The 23,042-nt window shown below is 38.3% G+C and overlaps 1 protein-coding gene and 1 pseudogene across 2 annotated transcripts in view; one reads left to right on the top strand and one right to left on the bottom strand.

The window, feature by feature from the left end:
- PDK1 (pyruvate dehydrogenase kinase, isozyme 1) overlaps positions 1–23,042 on the bottom strand; it is a 47,431-nt gene that overhangs the window by 16,335 nt on the left and 8,054 nt on the right. For both annotated transcript variants that reach the window (XM_006866642.1, XM_006866641.1), the window contains exons 3-8: positions 21,827–21,898; positions 13,712–13,896; positions 13,323–13,418; positions 11,602–11,679; positions 9,672–9,748; positions 7,609–7,707 (exon numbers count right to left, since the gene is read on the bottom strand). In XM_006866642.1, coding sequence (XP_006866704.1) covers positions 7,609–7,707; positions 9,672–9,748; positions 11,602–11,679; positions 13,323–13,418; positions 13,712–13,896; positions 21,827–21,898 — 607 coding nt within the window. The remainder of the gene's footprint in view (positions 1–7,608; positions 7,708–9,671; positions 9,749–11,601; positions 11,680–13,322; positions 13,419–13,711; positions 13,897–21,826; positions 21,899–23,042) is intronic.
- On the top strand, positions 16,573–17,626 carry LOC102840335 (annotated as a pseudogene).

The following is a 23,042-nucleotide window of genomic DNA, read 5'->3' as shown; positions in this document are numbered from 1 at the left end:
ATCAAATGATGTATTGCATTAGGCAAATCTGCTGCACAAGACCTTTTAAAGTGTTGAAGAACAAAGATGTCAGCTTGAGGACTAAGGTGTGCCCGACCCAAGCCATGGTATTTTCAATAACCTATATGCATGCAAAAGCTGGCCAGTGAATAAGGAAGACTGTAGAAGATTTGATGCCTTTGAGTTATGGTGTTGGAGGAGAATACTGAAAGTGCCATGGGCTACCAAAAGAACAAACAGATCTGTGTTGGAAGCAGTACAGCCAGAGTGCTCCTTGGAGGACAAGCTGGTCAAACTTCATCTCTCATACTTCAGACAGATTGTCCGGAGGGACCAGTTGCTGGAGAAGGATATCATGCTTGGTAAGGTGGAGGGTCAGAGAAAAAGAGGAAGACCCCCAGCGAGATGGATTGACCAAGTGGCAGCATCAATGTGCTCAAGCATGGCAACAATTGTGAGGTTAGCCCAGGATCGGGCAGTGTTTCATTCTGTTGTGTATAGGGTCGCTATGGGACAGTACCGATTCGATGGCATCTAACAACAACAACAACCTATAGAAAACAAATAACAAAACGGCAGACATAAAGCCTACCTTTATAAATACTTACATTAAATGTAAATGACGTGGATACTGCAATTGAAAGGCAAGAGATTGAAGAATGGATAATGAGATATTTTAGTATCCAACATACAAACAGGTTGTAAGTAAAAGGATGAAAAAATGTATACTATGACATAAGGAGTCAAAAGAAAGTTGAAGTGGCTATACTAATATCACATAAAATCAAATGCAAAACAAAAATTGTTACTACATATAATGAGGGACATTTTATAAGAATGAAAAATCAATACATCAAGAAAATATAACAATTATAAACATATATGCACCTAAAAAGGTGTGTGGTAGCTCCATACAATAAGCACTGTACTGTGAACCACAGGTCAGCGGTTTGAGCCCAGCAGTTGCTCTTCAGAGAAAGATGAAGCTTTCTGCTCCTGTGAAGATTTTTGAAGCCTTGGAAACCATATACAGGGTCACTATGAGTCCAAATGATTTCAACAGCACTTAACAACAACAATGCACCTAACATATCTCTCCAAAATGCATGAAGCAAAAACTGACTGAATTGAAGGGAGAAATAGACAGTTTTACAACAGTTTTTGGATAATTGAATGTTCCATTTTCAATAATGGATATGACTATGAGATAGAAGATCAAAAAGAAACAGAAGACTTGAACAACAACATAAACCCATGAGACCTAACAGGTATCTATAGAACACACCACTAACAATAGTAACATACACATCCTTCTTAAGTGCACATTAAACATTCTCCAAGACGGACAATATGTTAAGCCATAAAAAAAAGTCTAAATAAAAGTAAAAAGATTGAAATCATACAAAGTATGTTCTCTAACCACACAGTAGAATGAAATTAGAACTTAGTAACGGATGGAAACTTGGCAAATTTAAATATATGGGAATTAAACAATACACTCCTAAATAACTAATAGGTCAAAGAAAAAAATCCTAAGGGGAATTAGAAAATACAGTGAGATGAATGAAAAAAAAAAAGCAACATGAAATTTTTGAGATATAAAGAAAGCAAAGCTAAAAGAAATATTTATAGCTGCTAATATCTACATTGCAATTTTTCTTTTCAAATCAATAATCTTAGCTCACACCATAGGCAAAAACAAATGCAATATAGATTAAAGACCTAAATGTAAACCTTAGAACTATAAAAATCATCAAGGAAAAGCTAGGAACAAACTTAGGGGCTCTAATATATATATGGTATACATAAACTATGAAACATTATAAAAAATGAACCAACAGTAGATGATAAAATAGATGACTGGGACCTCCTAAAAATGAGAAACTTATATGCATAAAGGGATTTAGGCGAAAGAATAAAAAGAGAGCCCACAGCCTGGGAAAAAAATTTTTCAATGACATATCAGGCAAGGGATTAGTATCTAAAATTTATAGAAAAAGATAACACCTCTAAAAGTGAAAATTCTTAAAATATTTACTGGTGAAGATCAAAGACCACAGCTTTTGGTATGGGTTGCATTTCAATGTACAGAAAACAAAAATCTTTACCACTGAACCAATAAACAACATCCATATAAATGAAGAAAAGATTGAAGTTGTCAAAGACTTCATTTTGCTTGGATCAACCATCAACACTCATGGATGCAGCAGTCAGGAAATTAAACAAATTAGGCAAATCTGCTGCACAAGACCTCCTTAAAGTATTGAAGAATCAAGATGTCAGTTTGAGGACTAAGGTGCATCCAACACAAGCCATGGTATGTTCAATAACCTCATATGTATGCGAAAGTTGGACAGTGAATAAAGAATTGATGCATGAGAGTTACAGTGTTGGAAGAGAATATTAAAAGTACCATGGACTGCCAAAAGAACAAACAGATCTATGCTGGAAGAAGTACAGCCAGAATGCTCCTTGGAAGCCAGGATGGGCAGATTTCGTCTCTCATACATTGGACATATTATCAGGAGAGACCAGTCACTGGAGAGGAATATCATGTTTGGTAAAGTGGAGCATCGGAGAAAATGAGAAAGACCCCAACGAGATGGACTGACACAGTGGTGGCAGCGATGGGCTCAGGCATAGTAACGATTATGAGATTGGTGCAGGACTGGGCACCGTTTCGTTCTGTTGTGCATAGGGTCACTATTAGTCAGTAGTGACTGAATGCCACCTAACAACAACAACACAACACCTCTACCAGAAAAAGACCAATAACCCAATTAAAAAATGGGCACAGGACATGAACAGACACTTCTCCAAAGAAGACACACAGGAAGCCAACAAACATATGAAGAAATGCTCATGATCATTCATTAGAGAGAAGCAAATCAAAACAACAATGAGATATCATCTCACAGCACATTAACAGTGAAATTTAAAAAAAGAAAATGAAACAAGAAATGCTGGTGAAGGTGTGGAGAGACTGGGACCATCCTACATTACTTGGGGACTGTAAAATGGTTCAACCACTCTGGATCATGGTATGGTGATTCAACAGAAAATTGGTAATAAAAATACCTACAATCCAGCAATCCCTCTACTTGGTATATATCCACAAAAAATATGAGACTAGGATACAAGTAGATATGTGCACACCTATGTCCATTGCAGAATTATTCATAATAGCAAAAAAGATGGAGACAAAGTACCCAACAATAGCAGAATGGATAAGCAAATATTGGTAGAGACATACAATGGAATACTATCCAATGTTGAAGAATAACAATGAATCTGTGAAACACTTCATAACTTGGATGAACCTGGAAGACATTATGTTAAGTGAAACTATTAAATCACCAAAGGGCAAATATTGTATGAGATCATTATTTTAAAATCTTAAGGCTTCTGGACTAAAACAAGCATTCTTTGGTGGTCAGTAGGGGTAGGAAGGAAGGGAGAGTAATTAACAGACTAGAGGGCAGACACACATTATTAGCTTGGGTGATGGGGAGGGCAAAATACAAGAAGGTGACGGCAATATAAAAGAAGAGGGAGGGTGGTAGAAGAATAGTGAAGATATCTAAAGGGGACAGGTGCAAATAATGATAATACACAACCCTCGAATAACAGTGTTCTGGGCATAAATACATGGATTGAGACATAGGCTGAATGGTCTAAAGGAAGAAGAATGAGACATATATATTTTTATATCCCACAAATATATAAAACTTTGAAAGAGAAAAACAAAACATTCTTTGATGGGTGCCAGGGATGGTAGGGAAGGGAGAGTAGTTCACTGGTTATAGGATGTTGTTTTTGTCGTTAGGTGCCATCGAGTCAGTACCGACCCAAAGCGACCTTATGCACAGCAGAATGAAATACTGCCCAATTGTGGGCCAACCTCACTACAGTTGCCATGCTTGATGTTAACTTGGGTGATGGGGAAGGCAACATACAAGAAAGGGAAAGGCAATACACAAGAAGAGGGAGGGTGGCCGAAGTCTGATGAAGACAGATGAAAACACAGTGGGGTATGCAAGGGCTAAAGGGGACAGTGATAAACAGTAATATATACACACGGTTGCAACAACAATACTAGATAACATGGACAGAGGCACATTCTGAATCATTTTGGGAAGAAGACTAGAATGTATGTATATTTATATATGTGTGTATGCGTATATATGTACATAGACATGTATATGCATGTATACACTTATATGTCTGTGAAAGAGGAAGCTGGTACATGTGCAAGTACTACTGTGAATGTGGTGGTGCCTACAGTGGGCAAAATGATGAAAACTAGATTATTATCAAAAATCTTAAGGCAATGAGTAGCTGAGCCTGAGGGCTAAGGACCATACTCTTAGGGGGACACCACTGTCAACTGGCACAACATACTACACAAAGAAAATGTTCCACGGACTACTTTGGTGAGTAGCGTCTGAGATACTAAAAGTGCATAAGCAGTCATCTGAAGAGCAGCTATTGGTCTCTCCATGTGCGGAGGAAAGAAGAGAGATGAGAATTGAAGAGGCTTGAAACAACTGATCCAATGGACTAATGGAACATGTGACCATCAGTCTCCATGGCCCTGAGGCCAGAAGAACTAAGATGGCACCCGGCTACTACTATCAACTGCTCTGAAAGGGATCACATTAGAAGGTCCTAGATAGAGTTGTGTAGAGCTCTGTAGCGTAGTGGTTACGAACTGGGCTGCGAACCTCAAGGTCAGCAGTTCAAAACTACCAGCCGCTCTGCGGGCGAAAGATGAGGCTTTCTGCTCCTGTAAAGATTAACAGCCTTGGAAACCCTATGCAGGGTCGCTATGAGTCGGAACCGACTCCACGGCACACAACAACAACAACAACAGAATGTGGAGAACAAAACTCAACATTATTTTAAAAAGGAAAAAAAAAAACACCAAAGACCAGGCTTACTGGTCAGAAAGAGACTGGAGGAGCCTGAGGCTATGGCCCTTGACCACCCTTTAGGTCTAAAAAGGAAACACTGTCTTTCAGCCAAGTAGTAGATAGGTGTAGAGAGGGAACAACAGCACTACTGAGGTATGCGTACCATGAATGATGGAACGGTCAATCATTCAAAATCAAAGGGGCACCATGTACCTAAGGACAATGGTGAGAAGGGATGGGAAGGTGGGTGGAAGGGAAATAGGAACCACAGGGAGGAAAACGGGATAACTGTTGTTCCATGGAGGAGGGGTCTGCAATCATTGAGCTGAAACAAAGTATGATTTGTTAAATGTGAAGCTGATGATCTTGTCTATAAACCTTCATTAAATTCACAAAAACGTTAAAAAAAATAAAAATAATAAAAGAAATAAGTAAATCCAAAAAAGAAAATACTAAATATTAGAATGGAAACTAATGAAGTGCAAACAGAAAAACAATAGAAAAAAAAAAAAATCAGTAAAACCATAGTGTGTTCTCTGAAAATATTAGCAAAAATTAAGCAACCTTTAGCCAATAACTAAGACAAAAAGAGGGAAGACCCAAATTGCTAAAAATTAGGAAAGAAAATGGGCTTTACAAAAATAAAAAACATTGTTAAGAAATAGTAGGGACAATTGTAAGCTTACAAATTTTATCACCTAAATAAAGGGGTGAAATTCTTTGAAAGATCAAACTACTGAAACTGACTCAAGAAAACACAGATCATCTGAATAGACCTATTATCAAATCAAGAAATGGACTTACAAATCAGAAAACTTATCATACGGCACTTAACACCAACAACTTCAATCCCATAACTGTGACTATAGGTCTGAGTTCTGAGCCCACCAAAATGAATTATTGAATGCAGCTGAGGAGAAGGCTGTGGGAGCTATGGCGAGTAACATCTCGGTTAATGTGCCAGACTGCAAAGCCGTTTGAACTACAAGGTCAGTAGTAGTTCAAGCTCACCAGCTACTCCTCAGAAACCCTGTACAGGGTCGCTATGGGTGGGAACCAACTCGAAGGCACTTAACAACAACATATAAACTATTAAGCAGGGAAAAATAATTAATTTAGCAAAGGTGTAAAGCAGATCTACGTAAGCCAATCTCAACCTTCTTAAAGGACTAAGACTACTTAGTAACAATGAGGGACCTTATTCTATTTGTTGATGATGGTGTGCTATTGAATCAATTCCAATTTGGGGCAACCCTGTATAGGGTTTCTGAGAGTGGCTGGTTGGTTTGAACTGCCCTTAGTAGTCTGGTGTTTGTCCTATAGCATTTAGTACACCATTGTGCCAAAAGAATGAATGAATGAAAATTAATCAACCTAAGCATTCAACACTGTGGAAGTGGTAAAATAAATTAATATAGCATTAAGAGAAAAAAAAAAACACTTGTCCCAAAGAAAAGCCCAGATGGCTTTACTAGTGAAGTTTACCCAATGTACAAGAGCAAGAACTAGCACTAGTCTTTCAAAAACACTTCCAAAAATAGAAGAGAACATTTAACAACTCATTTTATAAGGCCAGTATTTTCCTGGCACCAAACCAGACAAAGACATTACCAGAAACTGATATTCCTTATGAATATAGATGCAAAAATTCTCAATAAAACATATAAAAAGTGAGATGTATCACAGGATGTTAAGTCTGTTCAACATACAAAAATGAATCAACACAATGTAACATATTAATGGAATAAAGGGCAAAGAACACACAATTGCCTCACTGATGTTGCTGTTGTTGTTAAGTGCTGCTGAGTAGGTTCTGACTCACAGTGACCCCTTTATAGGATTCCCAAGGAGTGGCTGCTGAGCTTGAACCACAGACCTTAAGGATCAAACCGACCTCGCAGCCTAGCGCATTAACCAGAGCGCCACACCAATATTGAACAAATCCAACAATTTTCATAATAAAAAGCCTCAACTAACTAGAAAACTTCTCAACCTAACAATGGGAACTTACCAGAAACTGAGAGTTAACATCATACTTAATGGTGACAAAGTTTTCCTCCACCCCAAATACAAAAAAAGGTAGAGATTTCAGCTCTTGCCACTTCTAATCAATACTGTACTGGAGATTCAAGTTAGAACAATTAACAACAACAACAAAAAGGCAGGGGGCACCTAGGTGGAATGGAAGCAGCAGCATTATCTCTATTAACAGTGATACAGTATTATTTATAGAGAATCCACACCAAAAAAGTGATGAACAGTAATAAAGCAACGTTGCTGGACACAAAATCAATACACAAAATTCAGCTGTGCTTCTATATATAGCAATAAACAATTCAAAATGAAATTAAGAAAATAACTCCATTTACAATCACATCAAGTAGTAAAATACTAAGGAATAAATTACGCACTACCTACATAACACTGCAAATATTGTAGCGCTTATTTACAAAAGTGGATATTCATCATTACTGCTCAACTGTCAATCTCCAGGATTTGCTTTAATTTGAAATTTGAATCACCTGGATTAGGACTAGACTAGAAGCCGATTTAGAAGGTAATCCTATAATCTGCTGAATAAATGAAGCAATGTGCTTATTTCCTATTAGCAACAGGATTTCTTCCCCCAAGAAGTTATTATGTCTTTTGGGCATTAAGTACATGTCTACACATAGATGTTTCAAAATGCATTTACCTTCACAGTCAAATCCTCATTACCTAGTGTGACGTGAACCTGGATAGGGGGGTAAACTCCTTTGTCAGCATGGTGCTCCATGGTTGCTCTCATTGCATTCTGAAAGACATCAGGGTTACATCAAAAACAGAACTTCAAGGAAAAAGAATTAAGAGATAAAACTCACTTTATTTTCATAAGTCAATACACACTATTTGAATTTTTAAAAATTTTTAATGCTTTGGAAATATGCCACTCCCCCCAGCCAATCACAAATTTGGTTAATCATGTTTAGGACTACCTTTTGAAAAAAATAAATGAGTCAATTTTTTTTTTTAAGTATTTGGAAGATATTTTGATTTAGAGCCTAACTAATTTATGAATATTTTAAAAAACCAGACTTCTAAATACCTTTAACTGGTGGCTGTGTGCCATGGAGTCAGTGCCGACTCATAGCGATGTTGTATAGGGTTTCCGAGACTGTAAATCTTTAAGGAAGTAGAAAGCCTCATCTTTCTCCCATGGAACCACTGGTAATTTCGAACTGCTGACCTTATGGTTAGCAGTCCCACTCATAACCACTATGCTACCAGAGCTCCATTAAATACCTTTAACTAGTTTATATAAAGTAGAAAATTCTGTCCAAAGCATTTTACAATTTTAGTATATAAAGGGCAAACCGTGGTTTACTTTTCAAAAGTTTCTTTTCTCTTTTTAAGAACTAATTTGTCATAAATTCTTTAAGAAAAATGGTTTTCATTAGATATACTAACAGCCTTCATGTAGCAACTAATCATATTACCACTAGTTTGAAACAAAGACTATTTTGTAAAGCACTTCTGATCAATTTCTAAAGCATACACAGTTGTTGTTGTTGTTGTTAGTTCTGACTCAGAGCAACCCTGTATAGGGTTTGCAAGGTGGGGCTGGTGGGTTTGAACTGCTGACTTAGCAGTTAACAGTCCAGTGTTTACCCTATAGCATCACACCAGGAGTCAAAGGGTACAGGGTATACAATGTTATTTATCATAGGCACTAAATAATAACAATGTGAAATGTAGCATTGGAATATAAATTAATAAAGTGAGATACAACTGAAAAAAGCAAGCTGGGACTGAATTTGGAAACAAGGTTGTGATCGCTGAGGAAGAGAATTCATCATCTCTCCCGAACGTAGTTTAAGACTAGGTTCTAGAAGGAAGTCATTATTATTGACATTATGTAAAATATGCTATATAATGAAGTAACACTTTTTAAAGCATCATGAGGCACAAAATGTTTTATATGACTGAAATGTCACGGAATAGACAGTTTTATTCTTTGAAGTGCCAAGCACTATTTATTTAACCCCTTTGATAAGGCGGGGAAGTGGTAATTAAGGAATGTATTAGATACACTCTTGCTTTTCTAAAACAAAAATGCATTTTTGAGCACTTGCTTAACAAATGGGATCATCTGTGTGCTGTTCTAAGATATTCAGACCATTTTTTGGTTTTAGTTTGTTTTTCTTTTTTATTATTGGACAGAGAGCTGCCTCTTCTCTCTTCTCATTGGATAAAGAAACAGTTACTAGAGAGAGATCCCAGAAGTTTTATCTAGGTCACAGTTCTCTTTAACAAGTAATGGGACTCTGGGTCTTTAAAAGTAGAAAGCTCAGAATCATTCTTCTAAATGTTTTGTTTTATAAATCTATAACTTAATTGAACACCTACAACAGGTTGTCATAGATTGTTGTGTACATAATTCCCAAACTGCCTAACAATCTTGGGTGGTATTAACCTTGTTATACTGTAGAAGAAACAGGCTCAGAGAGGCTGAATGACTTACCCAAGGTCACACAGCTAGTAAGTGACAGCTCTGGGCTTTGAACTCATGCATTTCTGACTTCATAGCTTGAGTTTACCAGTACAAGAATCTAACCCTCAAGGCTGACAAAAGGCTGACCTCCAGCAATGTAACATGATACTGCATATGAAATAATCATCTTAATGAAACCCAGGCAAGAGAACCCAGTGGAGTATTTAACTCTTAATACACATTCCTAATCTCAGGAAAGGACTGGTAAAGGTTATGTAATTACAAACCTTGAAAAGCTCAAACACCATGTGATAGAGGTGGGATGGTACATAAACCACTTGTATTGGTTGTCCTGGTGATTTTGCTACAGAGCAGAGGAGAAAAAAATGAAAGAAAGAGATGTGCTTAAAGCATTTTTAAAGAATAAACTGCGTAGCGATGAAAAGGAAACATTTACTATGGAAGACTGCCACACCACTTGCTCTTCACTGTGTTAGTGTTGGTGCCCACAGTCACACAGATTTACAGCTGGCAGTGACAACATGAATACTGTCGTCATTTCTTGCATATCCTGGGAAACAATCCATCCAACCCAGTTCTCCCATTTTCTACTACGGTGACTCTTTTTGCAAGGACACACTCAAACTTAAGACTTTTACTTTCTGAAGAGAAATGCTAAAGAAAATCTCCAAATTCCATAGGTCAATTCATAGTCCATTTCACATGTTGTTGTTAGGTGGATCAAGTCCATTTCAGCTTACAGAGTAGAACTGCCTCACAGGGAGATCATCGAGTTTAAGCAGGTTTGAACCACCAACTTTCTGGCTAAATGCCAAGCACATACCCGAAGCCCCATCAGAGCTCCCAGTTCACATAAATATATTTTCAAAGAGAACATTTTCTAAATGCTTCACCCAGTCACCCAGGCAGAACTCGATTTTATTTCAGGCATTTCAATGGATGCAAATCTGAATTTTAAAATTTTAGCTGGTATCAATTTATCAATCAAGGGATATAGATTCTACATTCAAACATGTAATGGGAACCAAGTGGATGGGGATGGATCGTATAGAAAACAGAACCTTTAGTAGAGCAAAGGAACTAATATTCACCATGCCTTAGTATACTGTTCTATACTAATTCAACCAATAAACCTGACTCTTTCTCCCCTGCATCATCTGCCCCTCAGGAACATGGACCTGCCACCTGTAAACCCCACAGCCGCTCAGGCTCCCAAACTATCACCTGTGCACTATGATTCTTATTTACTGAATGGCCCCCTTAGGACTAAGAGATAATATGGGGTTTAAAAAATAAAATAAAAATCAAGCACTTCTAATTTCAAATAGATAACACTCTAAGACCCAGAAAAAGGTCCACCCATTGCCAAAGTTGATTCTGACTCACAGTGACCCTAGAGGACAGAACAGAACTGGCCCATAGGATTTCCAAGAAGCAGCCTGCTTATATCTTTCTCCCATGGAGCACCTTGGTGGACTTTAACAGTTGACCTTTCAGTTAGTAACCAAGCATGTAGCCACCAGGACTCCTTAAAAAACGGCTTAGTAAAAGCTTATTTAATTTTATTCCTCCCACCACCTTCTTAACAGGAAATGATTTTTTTCCTCTACCAAATGGCACTACTTCTAGAAAAAAAAGTGGGTAACTCATTAATCTCTCCCAAGACATCTAAGATTTCAAGGCACCAACCAGTCAGGGTAAAAAGAAAACCATCTATGAGAAACAGATGCTCTTAAACAAGGGAGCATCTTTCATTCCACTTTTACACCCCATTTTGTTTTAACTTCCTCAACAGTAAAAATGTATTTATTACTCAGCAAGTAGAAATCTTAAATAGTAAACCTTACATTAAAGAAATGATACAAAAGCCAAATGAAAATTTCTTGGCATCATGTTTTTCTAAGACTAACCCGAAGATAAAAAAATAAACACAGAATCAGAATTAAAAACTAAAAAGAGATAAAATAGACAGAAAAGCACTAAAAAAATTTTCAGGGAAAAAAACCAAAACTAACTAAATCAAGTACCTGAGGTGTTTTTGTTTTTGCTTTGTGTGATTACACTCCTTCAACCTCATATCCAATAAAGAAGTTGATGAAAAGTTCTTTTCTATTAAAACAAATGTAACTTCTTTTTACCATTCCTCACAGTTAACTACCACACTAGTCATTAAGAAAACGATGACATCAGGCTTACCATTTAGTTCTTCAAGTTTCAGTTCAGGAGAGCTAATGTAATATAAATCACATAGATGCCTAGCATTTTCATAGCCATCTAGAGTGAATCAAAACACACAAACATCAAAAAAAGTTAGAGGCACTCAGAGGACAACAACAGTGATAAGTGAGATTTCAAACTCTATAGAAGAAAATATATTTTAATAATCTTGGTATATGGGAGAGCATGACAAAGCCTAATAGCTCTACAGGAAGAATGGCAGATATGATTACCGAAAATATTTTACTTAAGCCTTTGTATAGAAAATGATCCTATACACAAAGTAAAAGGAAAAATAGTAAGCTGAATAAAATCTAATATGCAAAAAAACAACAAACCTAACAGGCACACTAGAAAAGGTCTGCTATGAAATAGGTACTGCACGTGGAATCCAGTATGGTGCTATGGGAGAATGTGCTGGACTACGAGGTCAGTTTGAGTCACAAGGTAGACAGTTCAAATCCACCAGCCACTCCTCGGCAACCCTATACAGGGTCACTATGAGTCGGAATTGACTTGACAGCACTTAACAACAACCACCATCAGAAACAGGCAAAAGCTATGATGAGAAATTCATGGAAGGAAAATAATGGCCAATAAACATAGAAAAAGCTGTTCAAATCCATTCAACACAAAGGAGTGAAAATCAAAACAATGAGATGAGATACTAACTTTTTCTCTATCAGAATGGCAAAATGTGAGTGAATGAAATTTTTCAGAGTTGGCGAGGGTTTAGGAGATAGATGCTTTCCTTCATTGTTACTCTTGGGGGACTACTGACATTTCAAATGCATTCCAAACATTAACTTTCTAGAAATCTAGCCTTCCAAAATATTATCAAAAGTCAGCATATAATATTTAAGAATACTCATTGCAGTTTTGTTACTAATAGAAACATATTAAGCAACCAAGACTGCAGGGAGGACAGATTAATACATTATGAAAAGCCATTCAAAAACTTAGGATAACTCTATGTGTACTACTGTGGTAAAATGTGTAGAAAATATACATAGAGGGTCCCACAAATTAAAAACAAACAGTGAAAGACCAAGAATTGTGTACATCCTTGTGTGTAATGCGTCAGACTGCAAAGTCGTTTGAACTGCAAGGTCAGTGGTTCAAGCTCACTAGCTGCTCCTTGGAAACCCTTTACAGGGTCACTATGGGTTGAAATTGACTCGACAGCACTTCACAACAACAACAACATATGTGCATATGTGTTATCACTGCAAAAACGTATGGAAGAAAGTAAACAAAACTGTTAGGAATTATAGTTGTTGTTAAGAATCATCGAGTCGGTTCTGACTTATAATGACCCTGTATTAAGGTTTCTCCAAGGAGCAGCTGGTGAGTTTGAACCGCCAACCTTGGTGTTAACAGTCCAGTACTTATCCTATAGTGCCATACCAGGACTCCTAGGGATTATTATGGTCTTATTATAGGGAATTACAAAGGAAATTTACACTGTTTGAAACAAAATCAAATCTCTTCTACAGTATCACTTTACTTTGCCTAACAAAGGATAGTAATTAGAACACACTTTCACTTGTATACAATGTACAGATAGGCTATACAGTTGTTTTTAAATAATTCACATATTTGCTCTTAATATTTTATCTCATCATATAAATAGTTGTTTTAATAGCAAGAAATAACCATTTTGATTTTTGCATCCTTTTTGAAAAGGGAAACCTGTTTACCTTTAATGACTTCAACTACGTTACAGTTTGGATTTATGCTTCCAATGTGTTTCCGATGAGAGAGGCTTCCTTTGCCTTTACCACCAAACAATAAAGCTGTCAAAAACAAAAAACAAAAAGCAATTGGTTGACTAATACCGTTTTCCAGATTTGACTATTATTTTGTTAAATGATGCCAAATAGTTGAATGAGAATTTTCCTTATGTGTACACACATAATTTTACATTCAATTAAAACACATTTGTATAGTCATTTTCCTTTCTTAACATGCAAAAAAAAAAAAAAAAAAAATCCAAAGTGAACGTTCTCCATGAAACAGTTTTAAAAATAAAATTTAAATGTACCAACATATGTTATTTAGATTTTTCTCTTAACTTGCAGACACTTACAGTGTTGATTGAGTAACATTCTAATAGAAATGCGACTCATGTAGAAACGGTCCAAGAAGTACTGAACATTCTGGCTGGTGACAGGATCCACCCCAAAGCTCTCCTTATATTCAACCACACCCTGGGCCATGGTGGGGATGACATCATTGTGTCGGTTCCTGATCCGTATCACAGTATCTGTAAAGCTAAACAAATCCGTCTGTAAAAAACGGCCAAATATCTTAACAAGTAAATACTGAAAAATAAGTTCCACTAGACAAACAAATCCCTAGTTTGTCAAAGGAGCATAAGTTCATGTTTTCCTATGCTTATTGAAGCTTATATCAGGTCATAGAATATATGGAATCAATGAAGGTATAAGAGCCCTCCTCCGACACCAAAAATTTGATACTTAACTTCTTTCTTGGTACTTATAAAAAAAACAAGGCTGCCACAAAATACAATCCTAAAAATGTTAAGGAATTTCTTAACCAAATTGACTCTGGTCATCTCAGCAGTCGCGATGAGAGAAGATGGAGTGCTTGCCTCTACAGAACACATGCTCTGTAAGGAATAAAGACGATGAGCAAAGAGCAAATGAAGACTGTCTGGCTATGGAACTGTTCCCTAGGGTCCTAGGGTGTAAAGACAGAAAGAAACACAAAAAAGGAGAATTCTAATTTCATTCATCGATGGTTTACAAAACGGCAAAAGAAACATAGACAGCTGTGTTGAGACCACACCTTTCAAATCCTCCAGCCTTCCCATTTCTGTCATTTTAAAGACGTTATAGGAGAAGGACCAGCACTGCACTGCTAACCACGAGGTCACTGGTTCAAACCCTGTTCGTTGGAAACCATTACAGGGTCACTACGAGACAGAAACAACTCTGTGGCACATAACAACAACCCAGCCTGATTAATATGGAGGTCTAAATAAAAGAGTGAAGCCCTTTTCATTATGAAGTAAGAGACAATCTTTAAACGTACCCATCAGAATTACATTTCCATTCAAAGTCATCATCATGAGTACTATTAACTTATTCAAGGATACTTCCTCTGCTCAAAACACTTTCTAAATCCCTCGTTTGTAATTAGCTTCAAACCCAAATGATTTAAACAAACTACACACAGCAAAACCCTTCAAAGATAAACAACTCACTTTTTGTTGTTGTTGTTAAGTGCCCTCATGTGAGTGCCAACTCCTAAAGACCCTATATAGGGTTTCTAAAGGAGCAGACCTCAATGGCTGGCAGTCCTGTGCTGATCCTACAGTGCCACACCAGCACTTCCATCATTCCTAGGCATCACTTTTTATTTAATTCTTTTAAAATGAAAGGCACAAACAGTATTATTTTGCTTGATCACCCACCATGTTTTCCAGATTTAGCTCTGAGTGACTAACCTGTTTTTTGCATAGCTGGAAAAAAAAAAAAAAAATCAATGCAGCAAACATCCCTCACATAGCCCTCTATCAGCTGAGTCCAATTAATGGTTGTAATTGTAATGGCCACACAGAACTGACACCACGCTCACAGTTATGTGGCTTATTAGGGCAGTTAACAGGTTACAAAGCAGGTCAGAAATATTCAGGATACAGTTTTCAGTCAGGACAGCCTCTTCTCAACATGCCCACGCAGGCAGGCCTCTCTTTCTCTGGCTCTTGACCTCTCAGCCACGCAGCCCCATCACCTCTGCCCTGCTCAGGCAAAAAGCTGTTTTATGGCTGTGGACAGACATCCAAAGGGCACTCCACTCCGCTATAAGTCTCAGCCTGAAGGCGCTCAGCACCTAGTTCCCCAATTAAGGGTCTGCAGGCATCCCAATCCACAGATGAGACTCTTGCCCAAAGTCCCTCAACTTTACTTGCTCTGTCTCGTGCTCTGGCTCTTGGTTCTGCTGCTATGGCGCCTCTGCCACTCCTCAGGTGTCACAGTTTTCTATCTCTGGTTCAAGGAGGATCAATGAAAAGGATCTTGATGTCCAAAGGAAAGATTCCTGGCTATTCTTCTCTGATGCATGGAATCCCCTCCTGCTTCTGAAATGGCTCATTTTATACCCACGTTAGAGTGCCACGTACTTATAATCACAATTAGCCCTATTAACAATCACAACTGAATCATGTCTTCTTATCAGCATCTTCTCCCACCTTCTCTGACCCAGACCCATCAGGAAAAAAAGTTTGGGGAAAGCTACAAAGACTGGGCAGAAGAGCCAAATGAAGAATCCACTGCACTGCAATAGCATATCCTTATAAGAAAGATCGCTTGGGTCCAAACTCTGATTCTACCATTTGCTAGTTACGTGACATCTCTTAAGCTACTTATCCACTGTGCACAAATGGATTATCTCAGGAGAGTTGTTTTGAAGACTAAATGACATGCCACATAAAAAAATCTGCTCAATACCTGGGCACAGAATAAACTCTTGATGAATATTATTATTTCTAGATCAAAATATTTTAATTAATACTTTTTCTAAAATCATGTTTTAAAATATGAGGGTAAGACAAAAAGTATTGCTACTGGGGTTCTGGTTATACATGCATGAGTTTAAATAAGTCTGCAACCAGAGGATGGCTGTAAAAAGTTTAGTCTCAGTAAAAAACTTTAGTCTCACGAGGGTGACTTCATTAAAAAAAAAAAGTCCCATCAATACTGTGGTTCCTGGATGACGCACGACCCGGAAAGCGGAGACGTTGGCAGCAGCTGCGGGTGAGGACAGCTGGAAATGGAGGTTTGGCCATGAACTTATCCGGAATGACAACGGCGTTGGGATTGGCAGCGGTCTCCTAGCTGTGCGCACCCTGCAACTGGAGGTGGAGGGCGTGTGGCTCTGGACAGCAGAGCAGGCGCGGAGCCCTGGGCCATAGATTTTTACATTATGGCAGGAAGGCATCAGAATCGGGGTTTTCCTCTTCCAGGGGTTCAGTCAAGTGCTCACAAGTAAATGCATATGGAAATTGTACAGCTAGCGATACGTTAGATAGAGGAGGCTGCTGAAGTGTATGAACTTCCATCCAGAGGAATAGAAAAATTCCGAAGAAGTATATCAAGAGATAGACTTGACGATATTAAAGTATTAACAAAAGATACAGAAGAAGGAGATACTTTAAATGCAGTAGCCCTTCAATATTGTTGTACATTTCCCTTCTCTTGGTGAATGGAATCATCATCCCTAGAGTTAACCAAACCAGAAGACTTAGTTTCATCCTACATTCACTTCACCTCTCTGATATTCAGGAGACTTAAAGCATTGATGGAAATGATGAATGTGATCATTTAAAGGTGGTAGCAGATAGCAAGAGTTAATAATCTCATTAGCGATCAAGACTTTTTTGCCCTTCGGTCTATCAAAATTCCAGTAAAAAAAAATGTAGTTCATTGACTGAAACACTTTCTCCTCCAAAAGGAAGACAACCATCGCCTGTGCAGTATGCTTCAGAACAACAGGCCATTCTACCAGCAAATGATTCTGTTTTTTCCAGTGAGCCAGCGGTAGCTTTTTAAAAGAAGTGGACCGAGACATAGAACAAGTAGTAAAATGCACCAAAACCTTAATGAGGTGGTATCTGCCTTAACAGCACAGCAAATACATTTTGAAACTGATAACAAAACCAGTCAACGGAAGGATCCCTATATAGGGTAGACTAGGTTATAGGATGGTGGACCGCAGTAGTGATAATGTTGACAGTAGGTATAATAACGCCAGTGTTTTATTTGCTGTATTACGAAATTTTAGCTAAAGTGGATGTTAGTCACCATTCAACAGTGGATTCTTCACATTTGCATTCAGCTGTCACGCCTCCATCACAGCAGAGAGAAATGGAAAATGGAATCGTCCCAACGAAAGGAATATACTTTGGTCAGGTCAACAAGATGATCATAAACTATACAGTCAAAATTCTCAGTCACCTGCTGCTCAACACAAAACATAGCAGTTAGTTCATTAGCACCACTTAGTGATCACCTGTGTGTCTGGACTGTTGCAAATTGAGCATATTCACTAACCACTTAAAAAGCAGTATTTAGGGAGACTGAAGAGGATTTATTTTTGTTTTTCACTTGAGCCATTTACAAGTGAATTGTGTAAGAAATCCTAAACTTACTAGTAGTTCAGATTGAAAACAAGCAGCCTGTGCTTCTGGTATGTCACTGTTTAAAGTGGAACTGAATTTAAATAGGTGTTTAGGAAGTTCTAAGCTTGGCAAATGTATCAGTTTTCTTATTCAAGACTAGTTAGGCTTAAATTTTAAGTAATTATTTTTAGAGTTAAAGTTATTGTTAAATTGATTAAGTAATGTAAATACAGCACCAGAAGTGTGCAACTGAAGAAATTTTACTACGGTGAGCCATCAAAAACTATTTAGCTGCAACAAAGGTTGATTGATTCTAAAATTACTCAGTACTCCATTTTCAAATTTTAAAAAAACATTTACAACATACATGAAAACAAATGTAGGATCAAATGGGAAAGTCATGTGCAATTTCTGTAATAGATGGGAAGATATAAATCGAATATTTTTGAGGCTCCAAAATAATGTATTATGGTTGGGAAGCTGTCATTTGGTCACTAGAACACTGGAATAGGTTAAGAGCTAATAATTTTCTTTGTCTCCTAAAGAACACTTGGATTCCCAAAGCAGATCCTTTCAACCATGCTTCTGCCTCAGTTTTTAAAATGATTATATATGACTCCAATGTTTGAAAGCACTTCTTCAGTTCTTTAATAAAAAATGTTATACATGAACAAATTAGTATATGTATGAAATAATTCCTGTGACAAATCACTCCTGCTACATGTAGTAACTTGTCTTAATTATATTTAATATCTTAAATTTTCATTTTATGTAAACCAATAATATAATTTCTTAATTAAAAGTAAGCATTACTTCAGGTTCACTCAGACTCATTACATGGTGGTGAGGGTGGTTATGTGCCGTAGAATTGGTTTCCGACTCATAGCGACCCTGTACAGGGTTTCCGAGGCTGTAAATCTTTACTGGAGTAGAAAGCTTCATCCTTCTCCTGCGGAACAGCTGGTAGTTTTGAACTGCTAACCTTAAGGTTCACAGCCCGATTCGTACCCACTACGCTAACCAGAGCTCCTTCGACTCATTACATAAGCTGTATACATTTAATTCTCCCTTTGCTATCAACTACAAGTTAATGAGGTCAAAACAGATCTCTATTGGCTGCCTCTGATCTACTGAAGAAAATGGCTCACTAAACAAAAACAAAGCCTTTTGCTTTAGCAATAACAGACAAAGTACTTATTGATTCCTTTAACTCTGTGATTTTCAAAGAGAAAGCACATGGATTATATCATCAAATTGGGGAACGGAGACTAACAGTGTATGGATTAGCAGAAAGGGCCTGATAGTTCTGTTGCTGTACCATCTGCTATGGATCAGCCAGTCTCACTGAGTAAGAAGCATTTGTATATTGGTGTCATTTATTTTTTTAAAGTATGTGTTTTTAAAATGTAAAAAAAGTGATGCAACAGAAGTGTGATGTGTCTTGGATTACCTGTTTTGTGTATAATAAAGTGTGTACTTTAAGACAAAAAACAAAACAGTGGCTCCTGAGGGATCAGTTAAATTCAAGACAGAGAGGTCAGACTTCAGAAGGTTACAGCGACTATTTCCTGGGATTCTAAAGCAGTGATCTTGATAGATTTTCTCAGGACACAGAATGACCACAGGGTATTACTGTTGTTGCTAATGTTATTGTTGTTGTCGAGTCGATTCCGACTCATAGCAACCCTGTATAGGGGTTCTGAGAACAGCCACCCTGAGGCTCACGTGGAGGACAGGCATTTGGAAGTTTTCAGAAAATTAAAAACTGCATTGGTGAGAAAATTGTCAGAAAAGGTGTGCAGAGGAATTTTTTTCCATCACAACAATGCACCTGTTCATTCTCCAATGGTAACAAGGGCTGTCTTATGAGAATCCCATTGTGAAATCTTACCCCAGCCACCCTACAGCCCTGATCTTGCTCCTTCAGATACGTTTTTGTTCCTCAAACTCAAAGAAAATTTGAAAGGACCATGATTTGAGTCCCTCAAGGATGCCAAAACTGTCATTCTGACATGTAAATCAAACAGTGCAGAGCTCTTTGAGGAAAAGTTATTGTCGTTAAGTGCCGTGGATTTGGTTCTGACCATAGAGACCGTGTAGGGTTTTCAAGGCATTTCTTTTTCTTTAATCTTCATGGGAGTAGCAAGCTTCATCTTCCTGCCACCAAGTAGCTGGTGGGCTCAAACCATAAATCTTGTGATTTGCAGTCCAATGCTTATCATATGGAGCCACCACATTCCCTTGGGGAAGGGTTAGAACGATGAAACTACCACCTTGGAAAGTGTATAGACCTAAACGGAGAATATGTAGAGAAACAATAGCTTCACATTTGATATTTTTGTTTAGTAAATGTTTGTCTGAATTTGTAACAATACTTTTTTACTTACCCTTGTATTGCTACCTGTCACCTTTATAGTCTTTAAAAATGTACAACAGTCTACCTAAAGAGCAACTCTCCAGATAAATAACCCCACTATTTCCCTAGTGGGAGCTCTGGTAGCGGAGTGGTTACGAATTGAGCTGCAAACCTCAAGGTCAGCAGTTCAAAATTACCAGCTGCTCCGCGGCAGAAAGATGAGGCGTTCTGCTCTCGTAAAGATTTACAGCCTCAGAAACCCTGTACAGGGTCACTATGAATCAGAACCGACTCCATGTCACATAACAACAACAACATTCCCCTATAATCCAAGTAGCATTGAGGTCACATCTCGATTTCCACTGATCGTCACACTTGGATTGTTTCGTTTTAACAGTAGAAGAGTAACATGAAGTGTTTCTTATGTCCAAGTCAATTTATTGATTCATGCTACTTGCCGTACTGGGTGTCTGTTAATAGACACACTACTACCAAATGTTCTACAGTAGCAGGAAACAAAAATGTAAGCCTTTTCCTTAAAGTGATCCAATAGTAGGCTTAAGCTTAATGCATTTTATATATATATATATATATATATTTTTTACAAGATGTTTAACAATTTAAGAGTGGTGTGGGACAGTGCCTGACTTCCTCTGACTTCACCAGGGGCAAAGGGAATCAAACACAGTATCAGCCCAAAGTCATTTCCTATGGGGTAGAGATCAGACATGTGTCCTTCCTCCCACATGTTTAACCAACCCTGACACCAACCATTCCTCCTCTCTACTTCTCTGCCCAGTTCAATCATTCATGGCAATTAACAATTCATGGCCACAGAGAACTCATAGACAATATCCACAATTATAGGATTTATTAAGGAAGTTGTTGTTAAGTGCTGTCAAGTTGGTTCCGACCCATAGCGACTGTGTATAGGGTTTCCTAGGAGCAGCTGGTGAGCTTGAACCGCCAACCTGGCAGTTCAAATGGCTTTGCAGTCTGGCGCATTAACCCACAGCGTCACATCAGGACTCCATTAGGGAAGTTAATAGGTTACAATTCAGGATCAGAAATGCTCAGGAAGCAGTTCTTCGGGTCAGAACACCTCATTCTATTCCTTGGCCTTTCAGCCGCAGGCCCCTAGGCCTCTGCCCTGCTTGTGACAAAGCTTATTTAGCACTGGTGTTAAATGCCCAAACGGCATTCTACTCTGCCATAAGCCTAAAGGGATACGAATACCTCCCCCAATAGAGCGGCTGGAGGCAAGCCACTCCACGAGGTAGCTTCCAGCCTGAAGGCACTCAGCTCTGCTCCCTGGGGCCTAGGAAGAAGCTGTGCTCCTTCTCATGCTCTGTTTCCCGGTTCTCCGGCTGCCTCCGCTTCTCCGGCTGCCTCCGCTTCTCCAGCACTCCTCTGCAGCTCTGTCTCCTGGATACTAAGTATACCTCAGGGTCCAAAAGGCGTGTGCTCCATTCATGACTCTTCTTTCTTGATGGTTGTGACATCACCAAGTTCCTACTTCTGAGATGGCTCATTTCATTCCAAGCAAGATGGCAAAACCAACCAATCCCCTCATTAGATTTCCATACACTTGATTTGCAAAGTCCTATGCAGTCATTTGGTGGGACAAAGACCAAGCAAGTAATTCAGTTTTACAAATGGTTATAAAAATTATTTTCAGAATAGGGTTAAAATAATATACTTACTCATAAATAGCTTTAGCATCTTCAGCACTTCTGTCCTTAAAATCAAGAAGCTCCTGAAGACTCTGGATATACCTAAAATTTAAATCAATAGGGTAAGTTTGTTCTTTTACATGCTAAGAGTTCTATAGTGGGGAAAATACTCAGAACTGATTTTTAAACATTACTTAGTTTTAAATGTAAAATACTGCTATAAATTATGGTTAATGCAGGATTTTTATACCCATTCACATTCCTGCAAAGTGCTGACACAGAATAGTAAAAGGCACATGTTTTCCTGTAAGTAAACATCAAATCTCATTTTAGGATTTTAAGATGTCCTACAGCATTTTCTGCAGGGAGTGGCTGGGGCAGAAGGAATTGTCCGAGTCTATACCCCTTTTCCAATGGCAGAGTTAGCTTTAATTCAATCTAGACTTGGGTTTTTTACCTCAAATTCTGCAATTTTATTAAGCAGTTTCAATTTCTAACACAGTTTTACCAACTAACTTATCATGATATTTTTGTTGTTTTAACTAACTCTTTAACCCCTGAGGTAAGGTAGGTGAGTGCTGTGCTGGAACAGGCCTGGGCTCATGCAGACCAGGAACACCTCACCAATAACAATCACCCAGCAGGAGAGGAAGCCTTCCCTGACAGGGACCCCAGGTGGAATTATAATACCCAGGCAGGTATTGTCAACCGAGATAGGTATATTAATTGTATACTTCATGGGCTGCACAAGGCAGTCATGAAGCAGTTAATTATGACAAACTTGGTGAAATTATCCAAGACAAGAATGAAAATCCTTCTGTGTTTCTCCAGAGGCTCACTGACAGCCTGTAGCAATATACTAATCTCGATCCGGACTCTGCCAATGGCCAAAGGTTATTTATGGTGCATTTTTTTCTATCAGAGCTACCCCGACATCAAAATAAAGCTTAAGAGGCTAGAAAGGAGTCCCCTAACTCCTCAAGCAGAGGCTCTCACTGTTGCATTTAAAGCCTACAATGGCCAAGATGACGCAGGGGCTGTAAAAAAGTACCAGTTAATAGCTCAGGCCATCAACCCCACCTTGCCACCACGAAGCCTCCGGGACCCTGCTTCTGGTGCAACCAGGGTGGACATTGGGCCAAAGAATGCCCAAATCCCAAACCTCCTACCGAGTCCTGCCCCAAATGCAAGCAGAAGGGGCATTGGGGTTTCGACTGCCCCTTGGAGTCTACCCGCCATCTGGTCG

Source organism: Chrysochloris asiatica, unplaced genomic scaffold (genome assembly GCF_000296735.1).
Source record: "Chrysochloris asiatica unplaced genomic scaffold, ChrAsi1.0 scaffold00094, whole genome shotgun sequence".
Classification (NCBI taxonomy): domain Eukaryota; kingdom Metazoa; phylum Chordata; class Mammalia; order Afrosoricida; family Chrysochloridae; genus Chrysochloris; species Chrysochloris asiatica.
The sequence above is the reverse complement of the archived record's forward strand: the minus strand, read 5'-3'. Positions and strand labels throughout refer to the sequence as shown.